Source organism: Chiloscyllium punctatum, chromosome 10 (assembly GCF_047496795.1).
Source record: "Chiloscyllium punctatum isolate Juve2018m chromosome 10, sChiPun1.3, whole genome shotgun sequence".
NCBI lineage: Eukaryota > Metazoa > Chordata > Chondrichthyes > Orectolobiformes > Hemiscylliidae > Chiloscyllium > Chiloscyllium punctatum.
Window position 1 is genome coordinate 59,328,789 of NC_092748.1, and position 22,396 is coordinate 59,351,184.

Consider the following 22,396-nt stretch of genomic DNA (forward strand, 5'->3'; position numbering starts at 1 on the left):
CTGGGTATAACGCAGAAGATGCAGGATCAGTTCATTCCAAAAAGGAAGAAAGATCCTAAGGGGAGGCAGGGGTGGCCGTGGCTGACGGGGGAAGTTAAGGACCATATAAAGACAAAAGGGAAAAAGTATAACATAGCAAAGATGAGTGGGAAATCGGAGGACTGGGAAGCTTTTAAAGAACAACAGAGGATAACTAAAAAGGTAATACGCAAAGAAAAAATAAGGTACGAAGATAAACTGGCCAAAAATATAAAGGAGGATAGTAAAGGCTTTTTTATGCATGTGAAAAGAAAGAAAAATAGTTAAGAATAAAATTGGGCCCTTGAAGACAGAAACGGGTGAATTTATTACAGGGAACAAAGAAATGGCAGAACAGTTGAATTGGTACTTTAGATCTGTCTTCACTGGGGAAGACACGAGCAATCTCCCAGATGTAATAATGGCTGAAGGACCTGAACTGAAGGGAATTTATATTAGGCAGGAAATGGTGTTGGAGAGACTGTTAGCTCTGAAGGCTGATAAGTCCCCGGGACCTGATGGTCTGCATCCCAGGGTACTGAAGGAGGTGGCTCTAGAAATCGTGGATGCATTGGTGATTATTTTCCAATGTTCTATAGATTCAGGATCAGTTCCAGTGAATTGGAGGGAGAGAGAAAACAGAGAATTATAGACCAGTTAATCTGACCTCAGTGGTGGGAAAAATATATAAAGGATGAAATTCCGACACATCTGGATAGCAGTAACAGGATAGGTCAGAGTCAGCATGGATTTATGAAGGGGAAATCATGCTTGACTAATCTTCTGGAATTTTTTGAGAATGTAACTCTGAAGATGGACAAGGGAGATCCAGTGGATGTAATATACCTGGACTTTCAGAAAGCCTTTGATAAAGTCCCACATAGGAGGTTAGTGAGCAAAATTAGGGCACATGGTATTAGGGGCAAAATACTGACATGGATTGAAAATTGATTGGCTGACAGGAAACAAAGAGTAGTGATAAACGGCTCCCTTTCGGAATGGTAGGCGGTGACCAGTGGTGTGCTGCAGGGATCAGTGCTGGGACCGCAGCTTTTTACAATATACGTTAATGATATAGATGAAGGTATTAAAAGTAGTATTTGCTAATTTGCTGATGACACAAAGTTGGGTGGCAGGGTGAAATGTGAGGAGGATGTTAGGAGAATAAAGGGTGACCTGGACAGGCTAGTTAAGTGGACGGATGCATGGCAGATGCAGTTTAATGTGGATAAATGTGTGGTCATCCACTTTGGTGGCAAGAACAGGAAGGCAGATTACTGCCTAAATGGAGTGAAGTTAGGTAAAGGGACAGTACAACGAGATCTAGGTGGTCTTGTACATCAGTCAATGAAAGCAAGCATGCAGGTACAGCAGGCAGTGAAGAAAACTAATAGCATAACAAGATGAATTGAGTATAGAAGCAAAAAGGTCTTTCTGCAGCTGTACAGGGTCCTGGTGAGATCGCACCTGGAATATTGTGCACAGTTTTGGTCTCCAAATTTGAGCAAAGACATTCTAGCTATTGAGGGAGTGCAACGTAGGTTCACGAGGTCAATTCCCGGAATGGCGGTACTATCTTACACTGAAAGGTTGGAGTGACTGGGCTTGTATACGCTTAAGTTTAGAAGGCTGAGAGGGGATCTGATTGAGATGTATAAGATTATTAAAGGATTGAACACTCCAGAGGCTTGAAGCATGTTTCCACTGATGGGTGAGTCCTGAACCAGAGGACACAGTTTAAAAATAAGGGGTAGGCCACTTAGAACAGAGTTGAGGAGAAACGTCTTCACCCAGAGAGTGGTGGGTGTGTGGAATGCTCTGCCCCAGAAGGCTGTGGAGGCCAAGTCTCTGAATACTTTCAAGAAAGAGTTGGATAGAGCTCTTAAGGATAGTGGAATCAAGGGTTATGGGGATAAGGCAGGAACACGATACTGATTGAGGATGATCAGCCATGATCATAATGATTGGTGGTGCTGGCTCAAAGGGCAGAATGGCCTACTCCTGCACCTATTGTCTATTGATAATTTCACGTTTCTTGACATCGTACTTCACCTATCACTGTCTCATAATTCTATTCACAATAACAAAGAAGTGTTCTTTTTTTTTCTTAAATTAAGGGAAGTTTGCAGAAAACTGTGTTTTGGAGTTTAAACCCAAACAATCTTTTAACAGATCACCAATTAATAAACAGCCATCTAGTCTATTTGACTTTTAGAGAGAGGTTTGGTTGTCAGGTGGCACAGTGGTAGAAGCAGAGAAAGGGTAAAGGCCATCAGACCAGGAATTTTGTACATAGTCCAGCCTTGCAGCCTATGGCTTCATGTTTTAACATCAACTTCTGTACTATTGTAATAATGTGGATTGAAATGTTTAATGATTTACATTGTAACATGATGAATAACCTCAGAAGGCAGCTAAGCTATAAATATAAAGTATCATTTAGTTGTAATTGTGTTTCATAGCTTTTGTTTTTCTAGGCTGACAAAAAATCATTGTCATGCCCTTGATTGATGCTTTTGAAAGGTGCTGCATTTAAAACGAGGATTTTTTTTAATCAAAAATTTGTAGGGCCTGTTGCATTCCTCTTCAATGTATTGGAGGGTCTAGCTTGCTGAACTGCCTATTTTACTTGGGGAGTATTAAATCAAGTGTTATTTTCTCCTGGAATATCACAATAATTGGCTATCATTATACTCATTCTTTTGACAGCAGAGTTGTATAGTAGTCAGCTGACTGCCAGTGCCTCAGGCTTGTAATTATCTCCTGCAGCTTTTAAAATAATTGAAGATCCAGATTGCAGTGCAATTGATTGCTGTCACCTGCTTCCTGAATGCAGAGTAAATGAGGGTGAAATGATTTGGCAACAGTCCTTTTTAAACAGCAGTGTTCCACTCCTGGGATATAGAAAATATGAAAGACATCTCTTGAACACTTAAGTGAATCAGTTTTAATTAATTTTGATGTTTAAGCAAATATGTGCTCTAGAATAGATATTGAATAGAATATAAATGAAATATTGTGTTCAGACAGGTTGCAAGTTGATATTGTTTTTGTACGTGAAGAATGTAATTTGGCTACATTAGACCAGTAGCTATTATAGATACTATCAGGTTACAAAAAGGAAAATGCAATATTGCTTGAACTGTCTTTTTTCCTTGATAAATTTTCTGTAACCATTTTGAAGCCTTCTTTCTGAAAGACATTGACTCTGTATTTCGCTATGATTCCATGGTGCCAATTCAGTCATGGGCATTGATTACTGGTAAAGAATTATGCAAACATAAGACTTAAGAACAGACTCCCTTTAATACTGCCTGATCACATTATAGCTTTTCTAAGTATCTTGTTTTCTAGCATTTTCCCTATGACAAATGTTGGGCTGTATAGTGTCCTGTTTCTCTTCTTTATTGAGTAAAGATAGTGTATTAACTATTTTCCAATTTGCTGGGATCCTTCCATAGACTAAGGAGTTCTGGAAGATTATAACCAGTTGTCTACCATGACGCAAATCACTTTTTTTAAGACTCTAAGATGTGGGCACCTGGCATTGGGAAAACATCAACCTTTAGGCCTAATAGTTTTCTCAACACCTTTTTCTTGGTAATAGTTATTTATTGTGGATGTGACTGGTTAAGCCTCAATTTATTGTCTGTTCTTGTTGCACTCAAGAAGGTGGTAGTGAGCTACCTTCTTGAACTACTGCAGTCCATTATTTTTAAGTTCTTACCTCCCATTTAACTTAAGTTTTTCAAGTATTTTGGATAGGTTTTCACTGTTTTCTGTGGTGAAGACAGACATAAAATACGTATTGAATGCTATTCATTATCAAATCCCCAGCTCACTCCCTAGATGAGAGCATTTGTTGCTCTTTTCCTTTTAAATACTTGTAGGCAGTCTTACAATCTGTTTTCTGTCTTATACTTTCTTCCTGTTTTTGGTCACCTTTTTCTAGTTCTTAAAATCTGACCAGTACTCTGATCTACTACTAACCTTTGCAGGTTTGATCTAACGTTATACTTCATTTTTAGCCATTGATGATGCAGCCTTCTCAGAGTATTTCATTCTCACTGTATCTGCTTGCCAAGTTTAATAATTGTTTTTTAAAAGTCTTTGAATGATTGAATATTTCATCAATAGCAACTTTCTTCACCTCCAAAAGTCTCATTTTCCATCATTTGAGCCTTTAAAAACCATCCAAGATTATGCAATTTATTTCTAACTTTGGGTGCCATAACTCGGCATCAATCTATTATGTATGTCCAGTTGCACATAACATAATGATATGTTCTCAGCTTCTTTTAGATGCCTGCATTTGAAGTTTGTACTTTGAATTATTGTTCCTAGCTTCAAGGCAATATTTTCTATTAGGATTTTCTGATGCAATTAAAAGCCTCTTTGTCTTATGGCAGGGTTTTCTTTCCTTCCCAAATGATTTCAAGACGAAGTGACAAGTTTTATATTTTATTTCAACTACTTTTTTAATTGTTAACTACAGTTGAATTGAAACTAGGATGGAAAGATTAAAAAAAACAAAAATTAGAAGCAAACATTTATAAAGAGAGGGAGATCCATGCACAAATAGGGAAAGACAACAAAAGTAAATTAGAAAATGAGTCAGTAGGCATTATAGTCCTGTACTATTTTAACTGCTTCATGGAAAGGAGCTGGATATAAATGGTCCAGGACATTCAGCTTCGGACCTTTGGGTGACCATCCTCCAAGGTGGACTTCAGGACAGGCATCAGAAGAAAGTGGCCGAGCAGAGACTAATAGTCAAGTTCGGTACCCATAGGGTGGGCCTCAACCAGGACCTTGGGTTCATGTCACATTACAGGTGATCACCATTGCACTACACACATACACAGATATTCTTACACACACACACTCTCACATACACAGGGACACAGGTACACACAGACGCGCACACAGACACCCACACACACCCTTATAGACACACACAATCCCACACATGCACCCCCTCACAGACTTAAGACACTCTGCACTCACTTTCTCACACTCACAACCCCCATCCCAGACAGACAGACACACACAGACAAAGACCCACATGCGCACATATATTTTGTGTGGTGAATTCTTTTGTACTTGCAGAGTTACATTGCACTTTGCTCAAAAACTACATACATTCATGTAGAACTCTGAGCTCAAAAACTGCATGAATTTATGTAAAACTCTGTTATCTCACTTTTTAGATTAGAATCAATCTAAACATCAGGTCATAGACAGAGAACACAGGGGGCTAACACCTTCAACATATTGTCTAGCTATCACCATTGTTAACAGCTAACCCAAGAATGCAACTTTAAAAAAAAGGTTTTGTGATTTACACATGAAAGAAGTGAAACTATCATTGTATTCTAACAGATGAAAGGTTTAACAGACAATCAACTTTTCAATGTGTAATTTCAGTTACATCACACTGCAAATTTTTGCTATAAATTCTGTGTTACAATCGAGCCCTCCACAATCACCTGATGAAGGAGCGTCGCTCCGAAAGCTCGTGTGCTTCCAATTAAACCTGTTGGACTATAACCTGGTATTGTATGATTTTTAACTTTTTACACCCCAGTCCAACACCGGCATCTCCGAATCTTGTGTAGTTTATGTTGTCTACGTGGATTTTAAGAAAGCATTTGACAACGTACCACATAAAAAGGAAATTAATAAAACTTAAGCCTTATAGAATAGAAGGGCGAGTTGAACGATTAATTAAAAAAAACATGACTTAAGAGTGGAAAGCAGCAAGTTATGATAAATAGTGCTTTTAATGTTCCTGAAGGCTCTGTGCTAGGGTCATTTTTTTCTTTGCTATGACCTGGATCTTGGAATATAGAGAATTTCAGCATTTCCTCAGGATTTCAAAGTTGGAAGTGTGACGAACTGTAAAAATGATATGATTTGAAAACACACAAGTGAGGTGAAACACTTTGTCAAAAGGGATTTAGAAATACAACATAAACCTGTTGGCTTAACTCTGAAAAGTGTGCAGGAACAGCAGGACCTTGGGTGTACATGCTTCAAGCTTTGAGGTGCCAGAGTAATCCAGAGTCTGGTTTCCAGCATCTGCAGTCATTGTTTTTACATATAGCAAGAGATTGACTTGCAAAGAATATGGGATCTCTGGACTTCACAGCATTGAGGACAAAAGCAGAGTAAACTATGCTGAGCCTTTATAAAGCTTTGGTTAGGCCTCAATTAGAGCATTGTCTCCAGTTCTGGTTACCACCTTTAGGAAAGGTGTGAAGATTCTTGAGATGCTACAAAGATTGAGCAGAACAGTTGAAGGAAATCAGGATATTAGTCCTGAGGTTTTGATGGAAAACTGATTATTCTCCTTGGAGCCAAGTAGATTAAGGGAAGATTTGATAGAAACATACACGATTATGACAAACTTCGATAAGATGACAAGAAAGCCTTTCCAGTAGTTGATCTTAGAAATAATATTAAGACTAGGCAAGGAATATGAAGAAGATTTGTTTTTAACACAGTGAGTGAAAATAATAAGGGTGCAGAATGATGCAAAAAGAAGTTGGATGGGCACTTGAAAGGAATAAACTTTAAAGGCTGTGAGAACCAAAATGAAGTGGGATTGACTGGATGGGATGAATGACTTTTTCCTGTGCCATAGTGTCTCTCTGACCTTTCCCACAGCATTCCTTGGACTTTAAAAATACAAAAATTAAAATGAATTGCATGCATAAGTTCAAGAGGAGGACTTCTTTATTGGGAATAAGTAGGGCTTCAGTCAGGCCACTTCCCAAGGCTGTCACCAGCCTTCCTAGCCTCCCTCATTCTTGTGCCCCCACAACTTCATTTACAATCTTAATGCTCTGAAATTTTGGGTACAACTCCCTAGGGAAAATTTCTGACCTTCTAACTATCTATCTTGAACTTTTGCAATGGGCTAAATAATGCAGGTTGAAATTCTAAGAACTAAGCTAGTCCTTTGTTAAATAAAATCATTAAAATATATGCAGTGATTGTTTTTCTTTTTGATGTGAGTCAATGTTAATCTGTGTTGACTCCTGCTCCCAAATGTCTTTCTCTTGCATACCATTCTTTGGAATTTTCAAATTGATTTTTCTCTCAAATCTGACCAGTGCCTTGTGAAATTATAAAATTGACTCTTTCCGTCTCTAAGGTTTTCAGAATGACTTTTCAATTCAAAATGTTCCAGAACTCTTGTTGACATTTATCAATTTCAAATAGGTGATCATTGAACATTTAAAAAGCACTACCCTCTTTAGCAAAATTGTACTCATAGCAGTAGTAAGGATTACTTTACTTTCTGGACTATAACTGACAAAATTTGTAACATTGTCCCAAAATAAATTTGGTATACTTTGTGCTGTTTTTTGTGCAATAACTGGGTAAAGGAACAGCTATGCAACCAAAACTTGACTAGATGTGTTTCAACTGGCAATTCATGGCAAAGGAAACCTTCTGAGTTCTACCATTCAACTGGCCAATCATTTATTCTTAAATTGGTGAAGTATTCTGAGAAGGCACTGAAACAAACAGCATGTGTATAATAATGCCATAATTGATTGAGCAGCCTATGTTCTGAAGGGTTTAGCCATCAAACAAAAACCTGCTTGTTAATGTTTGGTTCCAAATTCACCAGAGCTTTCAACTACTCTCACACTTGATTTAAGTGTAAATGCATTACGACACATAGGCAGTATTTGGCTAGAAAGTGACTTCAAGGAACCCCAGCACCTAAAGAGGAAAATGTGCATCTGAAATCGATTGCTGCAGCAGGCGTTTCCCAGCAGTATCCTTAGCCCAGTCATTTTCAGCTGTTTGATCAATGATTTTCTCATTGGGGCTGGTTGCTAAAGATTGTGCTCTGTTTTGATCCTTTTGCAATGCTGAATGTTACCCCTGCCGGACCGCAACCTGTATATTGGGTGATAGATAATTTTGCATCACAGGTGATTGCCAGGTCATTGCCATTCTCATGAGAAACAATCAAATCACCTTCTGCTTGCTTCAAGGCAGCACTATTATTGTGTCCTCAACATCAATAAATATTCTGAGGGTTGAACTCAACCAGTCACGTTGTCTAAGTTGAAAAGGGAGGACATCTTCAGTGAGTGATTTATTTCCTGACCTCTAATAGTATTATAAAAAAAGATTGTGAGCAGTGGGATGGATTGTGATGATAATCAAAATTCAAGAAACAAGATATCATGGACATACTTTGTTGGCTGTGGCTGCATTGTACCCAATAGGATAAATTGTCGTAATTCATTAAACTTGGCTCGATTAAACTAGATAGTTTCACAAGATCTAATACTAAAGCCAAGTTACAAGATTGTGCACACATCCTGACTTACTTATACGTTGTCTATCCTTAACTATGACTGTTCTGAAACCCCTACTTGACGTGATCATGAGAGTCAAATGTATAATGTAATAATAGATTAAATCTGTTGTAGCTCTTCTACAGTACACTGTCAGGCAAGATAGATCTCAGAGTTATACAGAATAGAAAAAGGCCCTTCAGGCCGCCATGGCTATGTCACCCAACAAACATCAAACGACACTAATCCCATTTACCTGCGCTTGTTCTAAAACCTACCATGCCCTATCATTTCAAGTACTCAATACCATGCTTCTTAAATATTGAAAGTATCTGGCTCCACCACCTCTCAGGCAGAATGTTCCATATTTCTACCAACATCTGCGTGAAAATAATCTTTCTCAGATCTCCTGTAAACTATTTGTTCCTCACCTTAAACCTATGCCCTCCCTCTTATTAGACACACCTGCCATGGAGAAGAGATTCTCATGATCTACTCTTTCTATACCCCTCATAATTTTGTAAATCGGAATCAGATTCCTCCCACAACCCTCCTCTGCTCCAAGGAAGACAACTGAGCCCATCCAGTCTCTCCTCATAACTGAGACTTTTCATCCAAGGCAATATCCTGATGAATCTCCTCTGCAATGTTTCAGTGCAGTCATGTCCCTCTAATGGAGTGGCAACCTGAACGAGGCATAGTATTCCATCTGTGGCCTAACAAACATTTTACAAAGTTGTAACAAGACTTCCTTGCTCGATGTTCTATTCCCTGGCTAATTAAATCCAATATCCCACATCCTCACTTCATCATCTTGTTTACCTGTGCTGACACTTTCAGGGATCTATGGGCCTATACACCGGAGGTCTCTTTGTTCCTCAGTACTCTCGAGGGACTTTCCATTCATTGTGTATGTCCTTCCCTTATTAGATCTCCTAAAATACATCACCTTGCACTTAACATGATTAAGTTCCATTTGCCATAACTTAACAGCTGGTCCTATCTGATTGTTGCCCGAGACCCCCCTCCTCACAATCAACAACACCAGCAATTTTCGTTTCATCTGCAGATTTACTAATTATATACTCACATATATATTCTACGTGCACATCCAAGTCATTAATGGAAATAACCAACAGCAAGGGTCACTATACTGAACCCCCTCCTTTCTTCAGCCAACTCACGGCAATTGCAACAATATCATATTCTCACACGCTGATCAATGCTCTAAGTTCATCGACCTTTCCTACATCAGATTTGTATTGCATTAATATTAAGCTTAAGGAGTTAAATTATGAGTACTTTGATCATAAACTTTATTTTATTTAAATGGTTGATGGATTACCTAACCAAGGTGTTGAAAGCTGTGGCATTAACTTAGGTCAGTTTAGGGAACATGTTTCCTGTGGGGTTGAAGGAATTAAATAACATTAAAGCTAGTTGAGAAAAGCTTTGCTGGAAAAACATAGCAGGCCAGGCAGTGCTCACATTCAGCAGGTAATAGGGCAGGGAAATGGACTGTTGTCCTTTATTTCAAAGAGAATAAAGTAAAAATAGGGAGGTCTTGCTAAAACTATACAGGGCAGTAGTCAAACAACAAATGGAATGCTGAGAAAACTTTTGGGCCCTTTTATCCAAGAAAAAATAAACTGTCATTAGTGGCAGTCCAGAGAAGGTTCACTAGGTTTATCCTGGGTCTGGAAGGACTTTCTTATGAGGGATGGTTGAGTAGGTTGGGCCCATACTCCTTGAAGTTTAGAGGAATGAGAGGGGATCTTATTGAAGCATTTAAGATTCTTAGGGTAGATGTTGAAAGAATCTAGTGGGAGAGTCTAGGACCAGAGGGCATAATATCAGAATAAGACATCACCCATTTAGGACTGAAAAGAGGAAAAATTTATTGTTAATGTGCTGACGGTAGTTAATCTATGGAATTCTTTACCAGTAAGGGCTGCCCACGCTGGGTCATTAAATATATTCATGACTGAGAATCAGATTTTGAGTCAGTAAGGTAATGGTTTTAGGTGAGAGGTAGCAGATTTAAATACTTCTGTCAAAGTCGTGAAACTGTTGAAATTCACTGTCACAGAGTATAGTGGATGCTGGGACATTGAATAAATTTAAGAAGGATAGGTAAATTTTAATTTTAACAGGAGAGTGGGCAGGAAAGTGGAGTTGAGGCCAGGATGTGGTCAACTATGATCACATTGAATGGTAGTGCAGGCTCAAGGGGATAAATTGCCTACTCTTGCTCCTAGTTCTTGCATTTCTTGTCAAGGGTTATGAGAAAAAAGACATGAGGAGTTGAGGCTTACCAAACGAGTCATGATCTCATTGAATAGAGGAGAAGACATGATTGCCTGAATGGTCTACTTCTTTTCCTACACCTGATTGTCTTGTCGGCCTGTACAACTCAGAAGTACAAGGACCACAGATTTTTTTAAATTCAATCATGGGATGAGGACTAGCATTGATTGTCCATCTCCAGTTGTCCTTGAGTGGGTGATGGTGAACTACCTCTGAATTGCTACAGTCCATGTTCTGTAGATAGACCAAAATTCCATAAGGGAGGGAGTTCAAAGGAGGGACTCTTAAAAATAAAGCTTGCTAAAAAAGTATACAAGGCAGTTGTTGTACCAGCAAGAATACCAGTCAAACCAGTCAACTAGCTGGAATACTGTGAATATTTTTGGGCCCTTTCAATCTAAGGGATTGAATGTGGCTTGGAGGGGAACTTGGAGGGTGTTGCAAGTATCTGTTGCTCTTAAAGATGGAACTGGTTATGGGTTTAGAAGATACTGGCAAAGATGCATTGTTGCATGGGAATACCATCTCCAAGCCACACTTGGAAGTATATCACTGTGTCTTCACTACCACTAGGTCAATGCCCTAGAACCACTTCCTAACAGCCCTTTGGGTGTTCTGACATCCGAAGGACTGCAGCAGTTAAAGAAGGCAGCTCACCACCAACAATCTGCTTCAGAGTAATTAGGAATGGACAAATAAATACCCACATCCCATGAACAGACAGAAAAATGAAAAACAAAATTGGCTTGAAACATCTGAGTAGCATAGATGTTGCTGCAGTGGACAGAGATTCAACCAACCTGATGCTACGTACTACTTCTGTATCTTCCAAATACATCTGTCAAAGAAATGTGCAACAGTGTGTTGTACCGGTTACTCCATTAGCAAAGTAAGGGTTACAGGGGATGTTTCATCTCTTGTTTAAACTATTGTATTCACATAAAATAAAAGAACATTTTTAAGTTTGATGACTTTAGTTCATGAAGATTGCATACAACACTTTTGAATTGGATAATAAAGAGCTGAAATACTTTGAAACAACGCTGGAATTCTGCTCAGCGATTTTCTCAACTGATTGTCGTAATTTCAGAAAGTTGGTTGAAGTAATGTTTACCCATCCCTGAAGTTTCTGTCTAAGATTTGGCAGCTGATTGAGATGCCCTTAGTGCAAATTCCTGATATGGCTATCAACTAATTATGGTATTGACTTAAAATACAATTGTGAATTACGTGATCAGATGTTCAAATCAGATTTTGCATTGTTCACTTACCCTTTGAATCCATCTTAATACTTTACAATACAACCACTTTATGTTTACATTTGAATAACATGCAATAGAACGTGAAAGCCAATAAAGTATTTTATGTATTATGTGAAACACTACTTAATCTTTAGTTGCAAATTATTTCCCTCTACTGTTGCAACAATTTGCAGTTGCTAACTTATGTCTGTGCAATGCTATGTCCTGTCCTATAAATGTAATATCTGCTTTTCGGATTTCAATTGGGATAGGTCTCCTCCGTTTGTACAAATTTTAACTAGTAGACTGTACTGATTTTGTTCAATTTAAATAAGTAAACTTAAAAGTAGTTAGCATAGACAGAGAGGAGTTTCCAAATGGTTTGACAGGCTTAAAAGTAGATAAACCTCCAGGGCCAGATGAAATTCATCCCAGGCTGTTGAATGAGCCAAGGGAAGAAATAACATGGGCATTAACAATAATTTTCAATTCCTCCTTGGCCACAGGAGAGGTGTCAGAGAACTGGAAGATAACTAATGTGCTACTATTATTCGAGATGGGAGCAAGCAATAAGTCAGGAAACTACAGATTAGTCAATCTAATTTTAATAGTGTGGAAACTATTGGAAGCGATTCTGCGGGACAGAATTAATTTGCATTTGGAGAGGCAGGGATTAATCAAAAATAGCATGGTTTTGTCTAACCAACTTGATTGATGGTGTAACCAAGTCTGTAGATGACTGCAATGCATTCAACGTTGTCTACTTGGACTTCAGCAATGCTTTTGATCAGGTCACATGTAAGAGATTGATAACATGAAGTTCAAGGAAATTTGGCAAATTAGATACAGGATTGGCTGACTGATACGAGGCAGAAGGTGATGGTTGAGGGGTGTTTTTGTGACTGGAAACTCACTCTCCTCTGGAGACGCAGAGATCAATATTAGGGCTGTTGTTTGTAGCAAATATAAAAAATTGACAAATTGAATGTGGGAGGGTTGTTCACTAAGTTTGTGAATGATATGAAGATTGGTAGGGTGATAAATAATTTAGAGAATAGCCTTAGATTACATGAAGATGGAGATAGACTGATCAGTGGTAAATGGAATTCTATCTGCATAAGTGTGAGATGATGCACTTTGCCTTGCCTGATTTGTCCTGTCCATCATACATGATTTATGGTTGGACCCTGAGAAACACTCAGGGAGGATGTTGGTATGCATGTCCACCGATCTCTTCAGGTAGTGAACAGGTAGATCAAGTGGTTAAGAAGGCACATGGGATACTTGCCTTTCTTAGATGAGGCATCGGACTTAAGGGGAGAAATGCTGAAACTGTATAAAACGTTTGTTAGGCCACAACTATTGTGTACAGTTCTGGAATCCACATTATACCAAGTATGATTGCACTGAAGAGGGTGCAGAGGAGATTCACTAGGCTGGGCTGGAGAGTTTCAGTTATGAAGAGGGATTGAATAGACAGGTTGTCCAAGGAGCAGAGGAAACTAAAGGGGTACATGATTGAGATGTATAAAATTATGAGGGGCGGACACAGGAACAAACTTACCTCCTTGGTGGAGGGATCAATGATCGGGTGCATAGATTTAAGGTAAAGAATAGGAGGTCTAGGGGAGAAATAAGGAAAATATTTTTCACCCAGAAGTTGAGGAGAATCTGAAACTCACTTCCTGTGAGGGTTAGCAGAGGCAGAAACATTTAAGAAATATTTAGATGTACACTTTTGATGTGCACTTGTTTCTCTACAGTTTTGTCTCACAGCATCATAGTTGGTATAGCATTAATTCTAACCAGTTTTAGATTTTCATGACTGCATATACAGTAATTTTCTTAATACTAAGGGAAGACGTTTCTACAGTAGAAAACCCTGATGACATTTTCCATTTTCCCTGGGCCAAGTAGTGCTGGAAAATGGAATTGGAAGAATTTGGAGGTTGTTTGAACTGGCACAGTCTCAATGGTCCGAATAGTCTTTTTCAGTGCTGTAGACCTGTATGACTCAGATTAATTTGTGTAAGTTTGTTTAATGATAAGATTTATACTCACTAAATACAATTGGAAAACTATTACTGCAACCAATAGTAATGAAACAGTAAATACAGAATATCCTCACAAATTGATGTTTATCTGCTAATTGAAAGGACTTTGTACATAAATAAAACTTTTGCATAATAAAAAATAATTCCTTCTTTGAGAATATGTAGAATGTTGGATCGTAGAATATTGTGTCATAGCACTAATAATTCTTTTTTGCATTTTAGATCAGTTGTTGCATGTGTTAGCCATGCACATGCGCCTTTTTAGAATTGATTCGGCTTTTAATCCCTGGACACGACTTACACGACTGACACAGGTTATGGATTATGGGTAAGTCCTAAATTTACAATTTTCTTCTATTTTGCACAGTTACAACAAAATAAACAGATTAATTCCTCAAGGTGTTTCTCTGCACAGTTTTGTTCAACGGCATCATAGTTGGAAGCGTATTCTGACGAGAGATTCGTAGAATCCCTCCAGTGTGGAAACAGACCCGTCAGCCCAACAAGTCCACACTTACCCTCTGAAGAGTACCCACCCAGACCTAATCCCCTACCCTAAATTTTCCCTTGATTAATGCACCTAACCTACACATCCATGGACACTATGGGACGATGTAGCATGGCTAATCCACCCTAAGCTGCACATCCCTGGACACTATGGGTAGTTTCAATGAGGTAAAAACAATGACTGCAGATGCTGGAAAACAGATTCTGGATTAGTGGTGCTGGAAGAGCACAGCAGTTCAGGCAGCATCCAAGTAGCTTCTTGGATGCTGCCTGAACTGCTGTGCTCTTCCAGCACCACTAATCCAGAACTATGGATGGTTTAGCATGGCCAATCCACCCTAACCTGCACATCCCTGAGCACAATGTGTAATTTAGCATGGCCAGTCCACCCTAACCGACACATCTCTGAACCCTACGGGTAATTAAGCATGGCCAATCCACTCTGACCTGCACATCCCTGAACACGATAGGGCGATTTAGCATGGCCAATCCACTCTAACCTACACATCCCTGAACATGATGGGCGATTTTGCATGGCCAATCCACCTTAACCTGTACATCTTTGGACTGTGGAAGGAAACCCGAGCACCCGGAGGAAACCCACATAGACATGGGGAGAATGTGCAAACTCCACACAGACAGACGCCAGAGGCTGGAATCGAACCTGGGTACCTGGCGCCGTGAGGCAACGGTGCTAATCACTGAGCCACCGTACCACTCCTATTGTCTGCCGGTCTGCCCCAGGAGAAAGTAACCATTCCCTGCACCCCCGACCCATGACACTCACCTTCTCCTGCTCCTCGAACATCCAGAAGAAGGGGGGTCACAACACCAATATCCAGCGCGTGGGTGGTGACAGCCATGATGTGGTTTAAAATCAGAGTGAGCTCACCGAAAAGGACTCTGATCCACTGTTTTAGATTTTCTTGTTTGCACACATAGTAATTTTCTCAACACCAAGGGAAGGCGTTTCTACAGTGGCAAACCCTCATGATATTTTCCATGTTCTCTTCCTAAATCTAATAAATGACCAGTCAATCTCCCATGCCATTAACCATGGTAACTCAGAATATAGTTAGACATTTATCCGTCTCTTATGTATACGTATGGCTACTACTTCCCATCTCTTATCTCTAAAACTCTCTCCCCCTCACCTCTCCAATCTCTTGCCTTCATTAACACTTCCCTAATTCCATGCTCTTGCCTCTCTTATCTCTACCCCACTCTGTTCTATCTATATCTGTTATCTACCTGATCAAAAGGGTCTCCCTTTTCTCCCCCAAACTAAATTACAGTAAATGTATTGTTTGAAATTGGTAAAGAACTATGAACAAGATAAAGCCAAACCAAGTGAAGGATTAAATACTTCCTTTATCTGGAAGAAGGTGAGCAGTGCAGATGCTGAAGATTACAGTTGAGTGTGAGATGCTGGGAAAACACAGCCGGTCAGGGCAGCATCTGAGAAGCAGGAGAATCAACGTTTCTGGTATAAGCCCTTCATCAGAATTCCTGACGAAAGATGCTGCCTGACCAGCTGTGCTTTTCCAGCACCACGCTCTTCAACTACTTCCTTTATCTAACAAGCAAATTGGTAGGCTTTTGAGAGGATGTCACATTGGAGGCTACTAAATAGGAGGTGAGTTCATGGCGTTAGAGGCAAAATACTGGCATGGAAAGAGGATTAACTGACTGGCAGATGGGGGCAAAAGGTCTTTCTCAGGATGACAGCCAATGATTAGTGGGGATCGCAGGGGTCAGCGTTGGGACCATACCTATACACTAACAATCTGGATGAGAAACTGTGTGGGTATGGTTACTAAGTTTGCAGGTGGCATAAAGGTAGGTGGAAGGGCAGTTAGTATTGAGGAAACTCATCTCCCTTCTTCTCTGTATTTTGTCTCACTCTTGCTCCCCGCCCCCACATCTCCCTTTTGTCTGTCTCTGTCTCTCATCTGTCTTCTCTCTCTTGTCCCCATTCTCTCTCTCTTTTGCACTGTCTTTTGTCTCCTTTTCTCATTTTCTTTAAATTCCCTTTTGCCATTAACTGTTAGTCCCAGACAGCACTATAAAAGATATCTGGAAGGAGATGCAGCCAAGAAAAAAGAATGCTAGATCAGAAGGGAAAGATGGAGAGGCTAGATGATAAAAGTGCAAAGCTGGAAAAAAGAGGTGTCTCAAATTGAGGTAGATATCAAAGCACTGAAACCTGATGCAGATTTAGAAAGCAGAATTTTTAGAATGCCAAATACTTGACCTGACACACCAAATCAAACACGTGACTTCATTTGAAGAGAAGCCTTGCAGAATATTGAGAAGCAGATTGTGCAGAAGGTGAAAGAACACAAACATGCTGATTGTGCAAAACACACACAATGCCTCTCCAGATGTAGTAGAGCAAGATTGCTTGTCTGTTTATGAAAGTAAAGTCGAACAGAATTTGATGTGTTTCTATGGCAGACTTTTGTTGCTGTTTACTTTTCTTTTACAAGTAAATAGACTTTTGACACCAGAAGCACGTTTTGTGGAACAAAAAAAATTCTATAAAATGGTATGGATTTGTGTGAAATTAAGGTTATTGAATAACTGACACAAAATGTAACTCAACAATGTTTATGAAAAACTACAAATATCAGAGTTTGAATTGTTTTTTATGGGGGAAAAATATTCATAATATAGTTTAAATTGGTCATGGAAAAGTCATGAAATTTTGAATTTTATTAAAGGTGCATGATTTTCTCCCTATAACTCTGTTCCCTATTCTTCTTGTGATCCCATGCCATGCCTATGGTAGCCCCCTGCGTGTCCCATATCTCTTGCAACCATTTCACCACATGGACCCTTTGCATCCTACCCCCCCTGCAATTCCTAACCTCTTTCTTTTCAATCTCATTTTCCCCCTCTGTTCTGCCACCTTTTTTCCTACATCTTCCTCTCCTAATGAAACTTTTAGCTGGTTTATATCAAATAAGTTGATGACAGGTTGTTGCCAGGGTATGATCCTCAACTTTATGCTGAGCATTTTTCGACCTCAATTTTTCTGAACCTGGTCAAAAAAAAAATTTCATAACCATTTTGCCACTTCCAAAGTGGTAAGATCCGAGATGCTTAAGCTGGCTTGTGGTGCCAACTGCTCAATCAATTAAGCCATTTGCTAATTTTACTAATTTGGGAGTTCATTGGAACTGAAATCTGATACTATCTTAACGTTCGTGTGTAGATTTTGATAACTAATGAAGGGTTTTTAAATTCCATTGATAACTCAGCAGGAGAGCAAGTATCGTTCAACATTTGCAACATGTTATTTTTAAGTGTGGTAAAGAGCTTTATTTAGTAATTGTATCTAAATCAGAAATTATTGTGAAGTTATCACGTTTGTGGGCTACTTTGTTTTCTTGAGTTTGCCTTTCACAGGGGAAATGATTTCTTTCAATCTCAGGTGAACTGCAAAATGGAATTAATTTGAAACAGATGAAATCTGGATGAATTCTGAAAAATACAATAACTAGGCAATGAGTGTTGAGATTCACAATGGAAACACAAAATGTATCAGTTTGCATAAAAAAACTTTTCAATCAACTGTCTTTTGTGTAACTCTTTAATTTCTGCTTTCAGAATATGTGATGATGAGAAACCAGAGGTACCATTATTGTACCGGGATGTTTCATCTCTCTTGCTCATCCTTGTTTTAACTATGCCACAAGAATTACACAAGGGTAGGTTTAGTTTTTATATCTTTGAGGTTTTGCATAGAGCCTTTCAGTGGACATTTTTGTAAGGTCAGATAGACTGTCATCAAATCTTCAGTGTAACAATCAATTAGAGCATGCTTTCATGTAGCAAATTAATGACACTTTATCTTCATGCACAACTCTGCACTGAAAAGATTTTTAGTAGGAGCTTGACATACTTATCAGTATCGTCTATTCCTTTACCTTGTTATCAGCTTGCTAATACAAAGAGGACACGAGGCATAGAAAGCTGCTTTTTTTTATTTGTGAAATAATGTCCTTTCAATGACCTTCAGCTGTTAACAGTACTGTGATCTGAGTGATCCTTCAATCTTAGCTCAGTGCCTGAGGGATAAAGATAGCAATTTACATTGAATTTTAGCAGTCACAATTGCAGCAATCATGTATAATAAGAGACTGTACACAAAAAATGATAATTACAGTAGATGCGACATGTAATGTCAACACACAGCCTGAGGCTGAGAAGAATGTGTGATGAATACCAACTCACAAAGGTCTTTGGTTATAGTTATCAAATCCAAAAGAATCTATTCAGTTTATTTTAAACAGTAAACTAAAATTGGAAACTCCCATGGATAAAAATTAGTTGCTCATTTGAAAGAAATCTGTTACATATGTTGAATTTGCATGTGGGTATGTATTGAATAAAATTGTATCATGTGAATGAAATCATCAAATATTTGGCTTATTTGGAAATAAAGATCAGCATTTGGTAGAAGAGAACTCGGCCATTCTTTTTCCACTTAGTGGGACCATGGGAGTCACGTTGTCTTGCTCGCAGATGGATGAGAATTGGTAGGTTTTTTTCAATCCTGCATTGATTAAGCCAAAGTGAATGCTGTTTCAGTGTTCATTCAGTGAAAGAAAATTGATCTGATCTCATCTCATCACAAAGCAGCACAGCTGCAAATTGAGTGTTTTATTTGAGAAAGGACTCCTTGATGGAGGTCAGAACATTTGTTGGCACTAAAACATGAATGTTGATGGGGGGTGAGTAGCTGGAGAGGTGAAAAATGGGAGAAGAATTAAATGAGTAAACAAAAAAAACCTTGGCAACAACTGTCTGCAGACATGCTGTATGCCTAACTGCACTTTTTGTGTAACCTATAATAACTGTAGATGTACTGACATCAGAATCAGATGATACTCACTTAGTCCAATGTTTGAAGTATGGTTGCTGGAGAAAAGTCAGTGAAGTAAAACTCACAGCTCAACTCAAAAAAGGAAACACAAGGTCCAGCTACAGATCCAAAGGTCTGGCACGTAAGATTAAAAAGTTTAAATAATTGGAGGACGACTTTTAGGATATGTTATCTTGGAAAGGAGACCTAAATGAAACAGGTGAACTTCATTGAAAATAAAATTTTGAAAATCTTTTGATATCATGACACTATATTTGTACATTTGTAAATATCTAGTTAGTTGTGTTGATTAGCTTTATACTTAAACTCTTCATTCAGATTAAAATGTTATCTTACAAGAGAGTGAATGTTGGTACTACATCAAACATTTTTTAGTGGAAAGTGATAAGAGAAGAATTTACATTTTTAAAGATCTTCCAAGACCTCATGATATCTTGAAGCATTTAATGGGCGGTGAAGCAGATTTGGAAGTGTAGCTGCTCTTCTAATGTAGGAAATGTGATTACCAATTTGTGTACAACAAAAGCCCACAAACAGCAGTATAATAATCAGTTTTTATGTAATTAATTGAGGGATACTTATTAGCCTGGACATTGGGAATGAGCCCTTGCGCTTTTTTGAAATAATGTCATGGGATCTTTTATGTTCACCCAAGAAACCAGTTGGACTTTAGGTCTACATCTCAGCTAAAAGATGAGTATATTTATATCCTAACGTATGCTTTGCATTGCAGGGGCATTGTTTCTCATAGGCATTTTACACTTATATTTATGCATGTTTGGCAAGTCCCTGTTACTGCAAAGCTTCTGTCTTTTGCTGAGTATTGTTACACTTCTTAGTTGTTTTGAGACTTTAATTTTTTGTATGAACTTCAGAATTGATCAAAGTTTGGGATGCCAAATAGAAATGGAAGTTTATTTGGTGTTCACAATTCAGAGACAGATAAAAACTTTCTCTTCTCACATTGTATATTGCCCTAATTTCAAAGAACAGTCCCAATTATTCTGATATAACACTAATTTTGGAAAACAACTAGTGTTCTGACTTTTCAGGATGAGATTTTCAGTTCTGTACTAGATTATTAGTACTTTATACCATTAGATAATGTCCACTATCGGAGTTGATTTTGTTCAGGACACTGTCAGCTGAGAAAAGTGGACATATTCATCCAGTCAGTCCAAAATGAATTTGATTGGAAGTGAAAAGGGCTGTATGCTTAATCCCTCACTTGTTTAAAAAAAAGGTTTTAATTAGCTGTGAACAGATACTAATTGAAGTTAAAATATTGTAAGCAAAAATAAAACACAGAAGGATTAAAAAGTATGTCCTATTAAAGTAATAAACTCATTTTTTAAAAAGTGAAATAATAAAAAGATTTGTGCAATGAATTTTCCAAATATTTAATTAAATCTTCTCTTTCCCGCACTTATGTATGAGTTTTACGTGATACGTTTTTTTTCTTTTATAATTATTGGTATAAATCTTTGCAAAATATTTGTTCATTTGGGGTGTTAGTACAGCATCCAGTTGTGCAGAATACAAGATTCGATGGCACGTGAATAAAATATATACCAACAGATCTAGCAACAAATAGTGATCTCTATGTGGAGATAAAACAAGTAGGGTAACTCTGGAAACATGAATGCATGCATATACAGATACTTTGTTATGGTAGTGTTTTATATAAAGAAAAAAATAATATTGGTCAGGTCCTAAAAAATATTTTTTTAAGGAGGGATACAAGAGCTGCAGCATCTCAATTATGCGATGCTAAAAGCAACATAAAAAAATTAGTGTATACTTTTTATGTTTCTCATATAATTCGAAGGATATCACAGGATGTATGGACACCACCTCTCGAGCAAGTTTCAGAAAATATGTTTGGAGGCAATGAAGTATGAACAGACTAAGTCACTTCAAAATCTGTGACCTTGTTGCCATGGTGATGTGTCACACTGGCACATACCCATACTGTGTCTCTAAAATAATGGAGTGTGCTACAGATTTTGGAATGCAATAAGGTTGCTACTTTGAACACGACCTGTTGAGCTAGGTAATATTTGGCTGATAGAAACAATGTTAAATACAACTAGCTATCAGAGGGATATAATGCCTATGTTAAAGTTCACGTTTGTAATTTTCCTTTGTGATAGGAATGCATTGTCCTTTCCATTACCTGATTTAGAAGGTTGACATTCCTGGGTATTTTGTCTGGTTTGAAGGTGGAGGAGCATAGTGTTTTGATAACTTCAGCATTATTGCATTTAATAACATGTTTCAGCATTTCAATAATTAAGTTGGTCTCAGCACCTTCTGGGAAGTGCATTACAGCATTTCCCCATGAAACATCACTTGGAAACCGTTTTTAATTTATGGTAATCATGTAAACACTTAGTTAAATGCTTATTCTGCTATTCAATTTATATTTTTATAATTAATTTCTCTGCTTGTTAAAGTGAGTGACATGCCTGATTTATCGAAGAGTGACATTTCCACTTCTGTTGTTTGTTGCTGACATTGAATTTTCTTGGATCATGCATGAAGCTAAGTAAAATTGATTCATCTGATCAGTAATGGGTCTAGAACTTAATCTGAGAAAAGCATTCTTCCGATCCTCTGTCTTTCCTCACATTTTCTCTGGACCTTTCCCATACTAGCCAAATTAATGGCCTATCTAAAATTACTAGATTGACAATAATTTTTTGTTGGGAATTTCTTTAAAAGAAATGGATGACTGGTTTGTCATTTGAGGAATCTGGGTCTACACTCACTAGAATTTAGAAGAACATAAATGCTGTCTTCAGCTTAGTATAACTGAGATGCTAGTGTCAGCTGTTGTGCCCTTTGAGTAGATTAGATTACTTAGATTACTGACAGTGTGGAAACAGGCCCTTCAGCCCAACAAGTCCACACCAACTCTCCGAAGAGCAACCCACCCAGACCCATTCCCCTACATTTACCCCTTCACCTAACACTACAGGTAATTTAGCATGGCCAATTCACCTAACCTGCACATTTTTGGACTGTGGGAGGAAACCGGAGCACCTGGAGGAA

At 38.3% G+C, this 22,396-nt stretch overlaps 1 protein-coding gene across 4 annotated transcripts in view; it reads left to right on the forward strand.

Moving 5' to 3' along the window:
• ubr3 (ubiquitin protein ligase E3 component n-recognin 3) overlaps positions 1-22,396 on the forward strand; it is a 356,926-nt gene that overhangs the window by 282,979 nt on the left and 51,551 nt on the right. For all 4 annotated transcript variants that reach the window (XR_011961687.1, XM_072579281.1, XM_072579282.1 and 1 more), the window contains exons 32-33: positions 14,167-14,272; positions 18,064-18,164. Coding sequence is in view for 3 of the 4 variants with exons in the window: in XM_072579281.1 (XP_072435382.1) it covers positions 14,167-14,272; positions 18,064-18,164 (207 nt within the window). In the remaining variant the exon portion in view is untranslated. The remainder of the gene's footprint in view (positions 1-14,166; positions 14,273-18,063; positions 18,165-22,396) is intronic.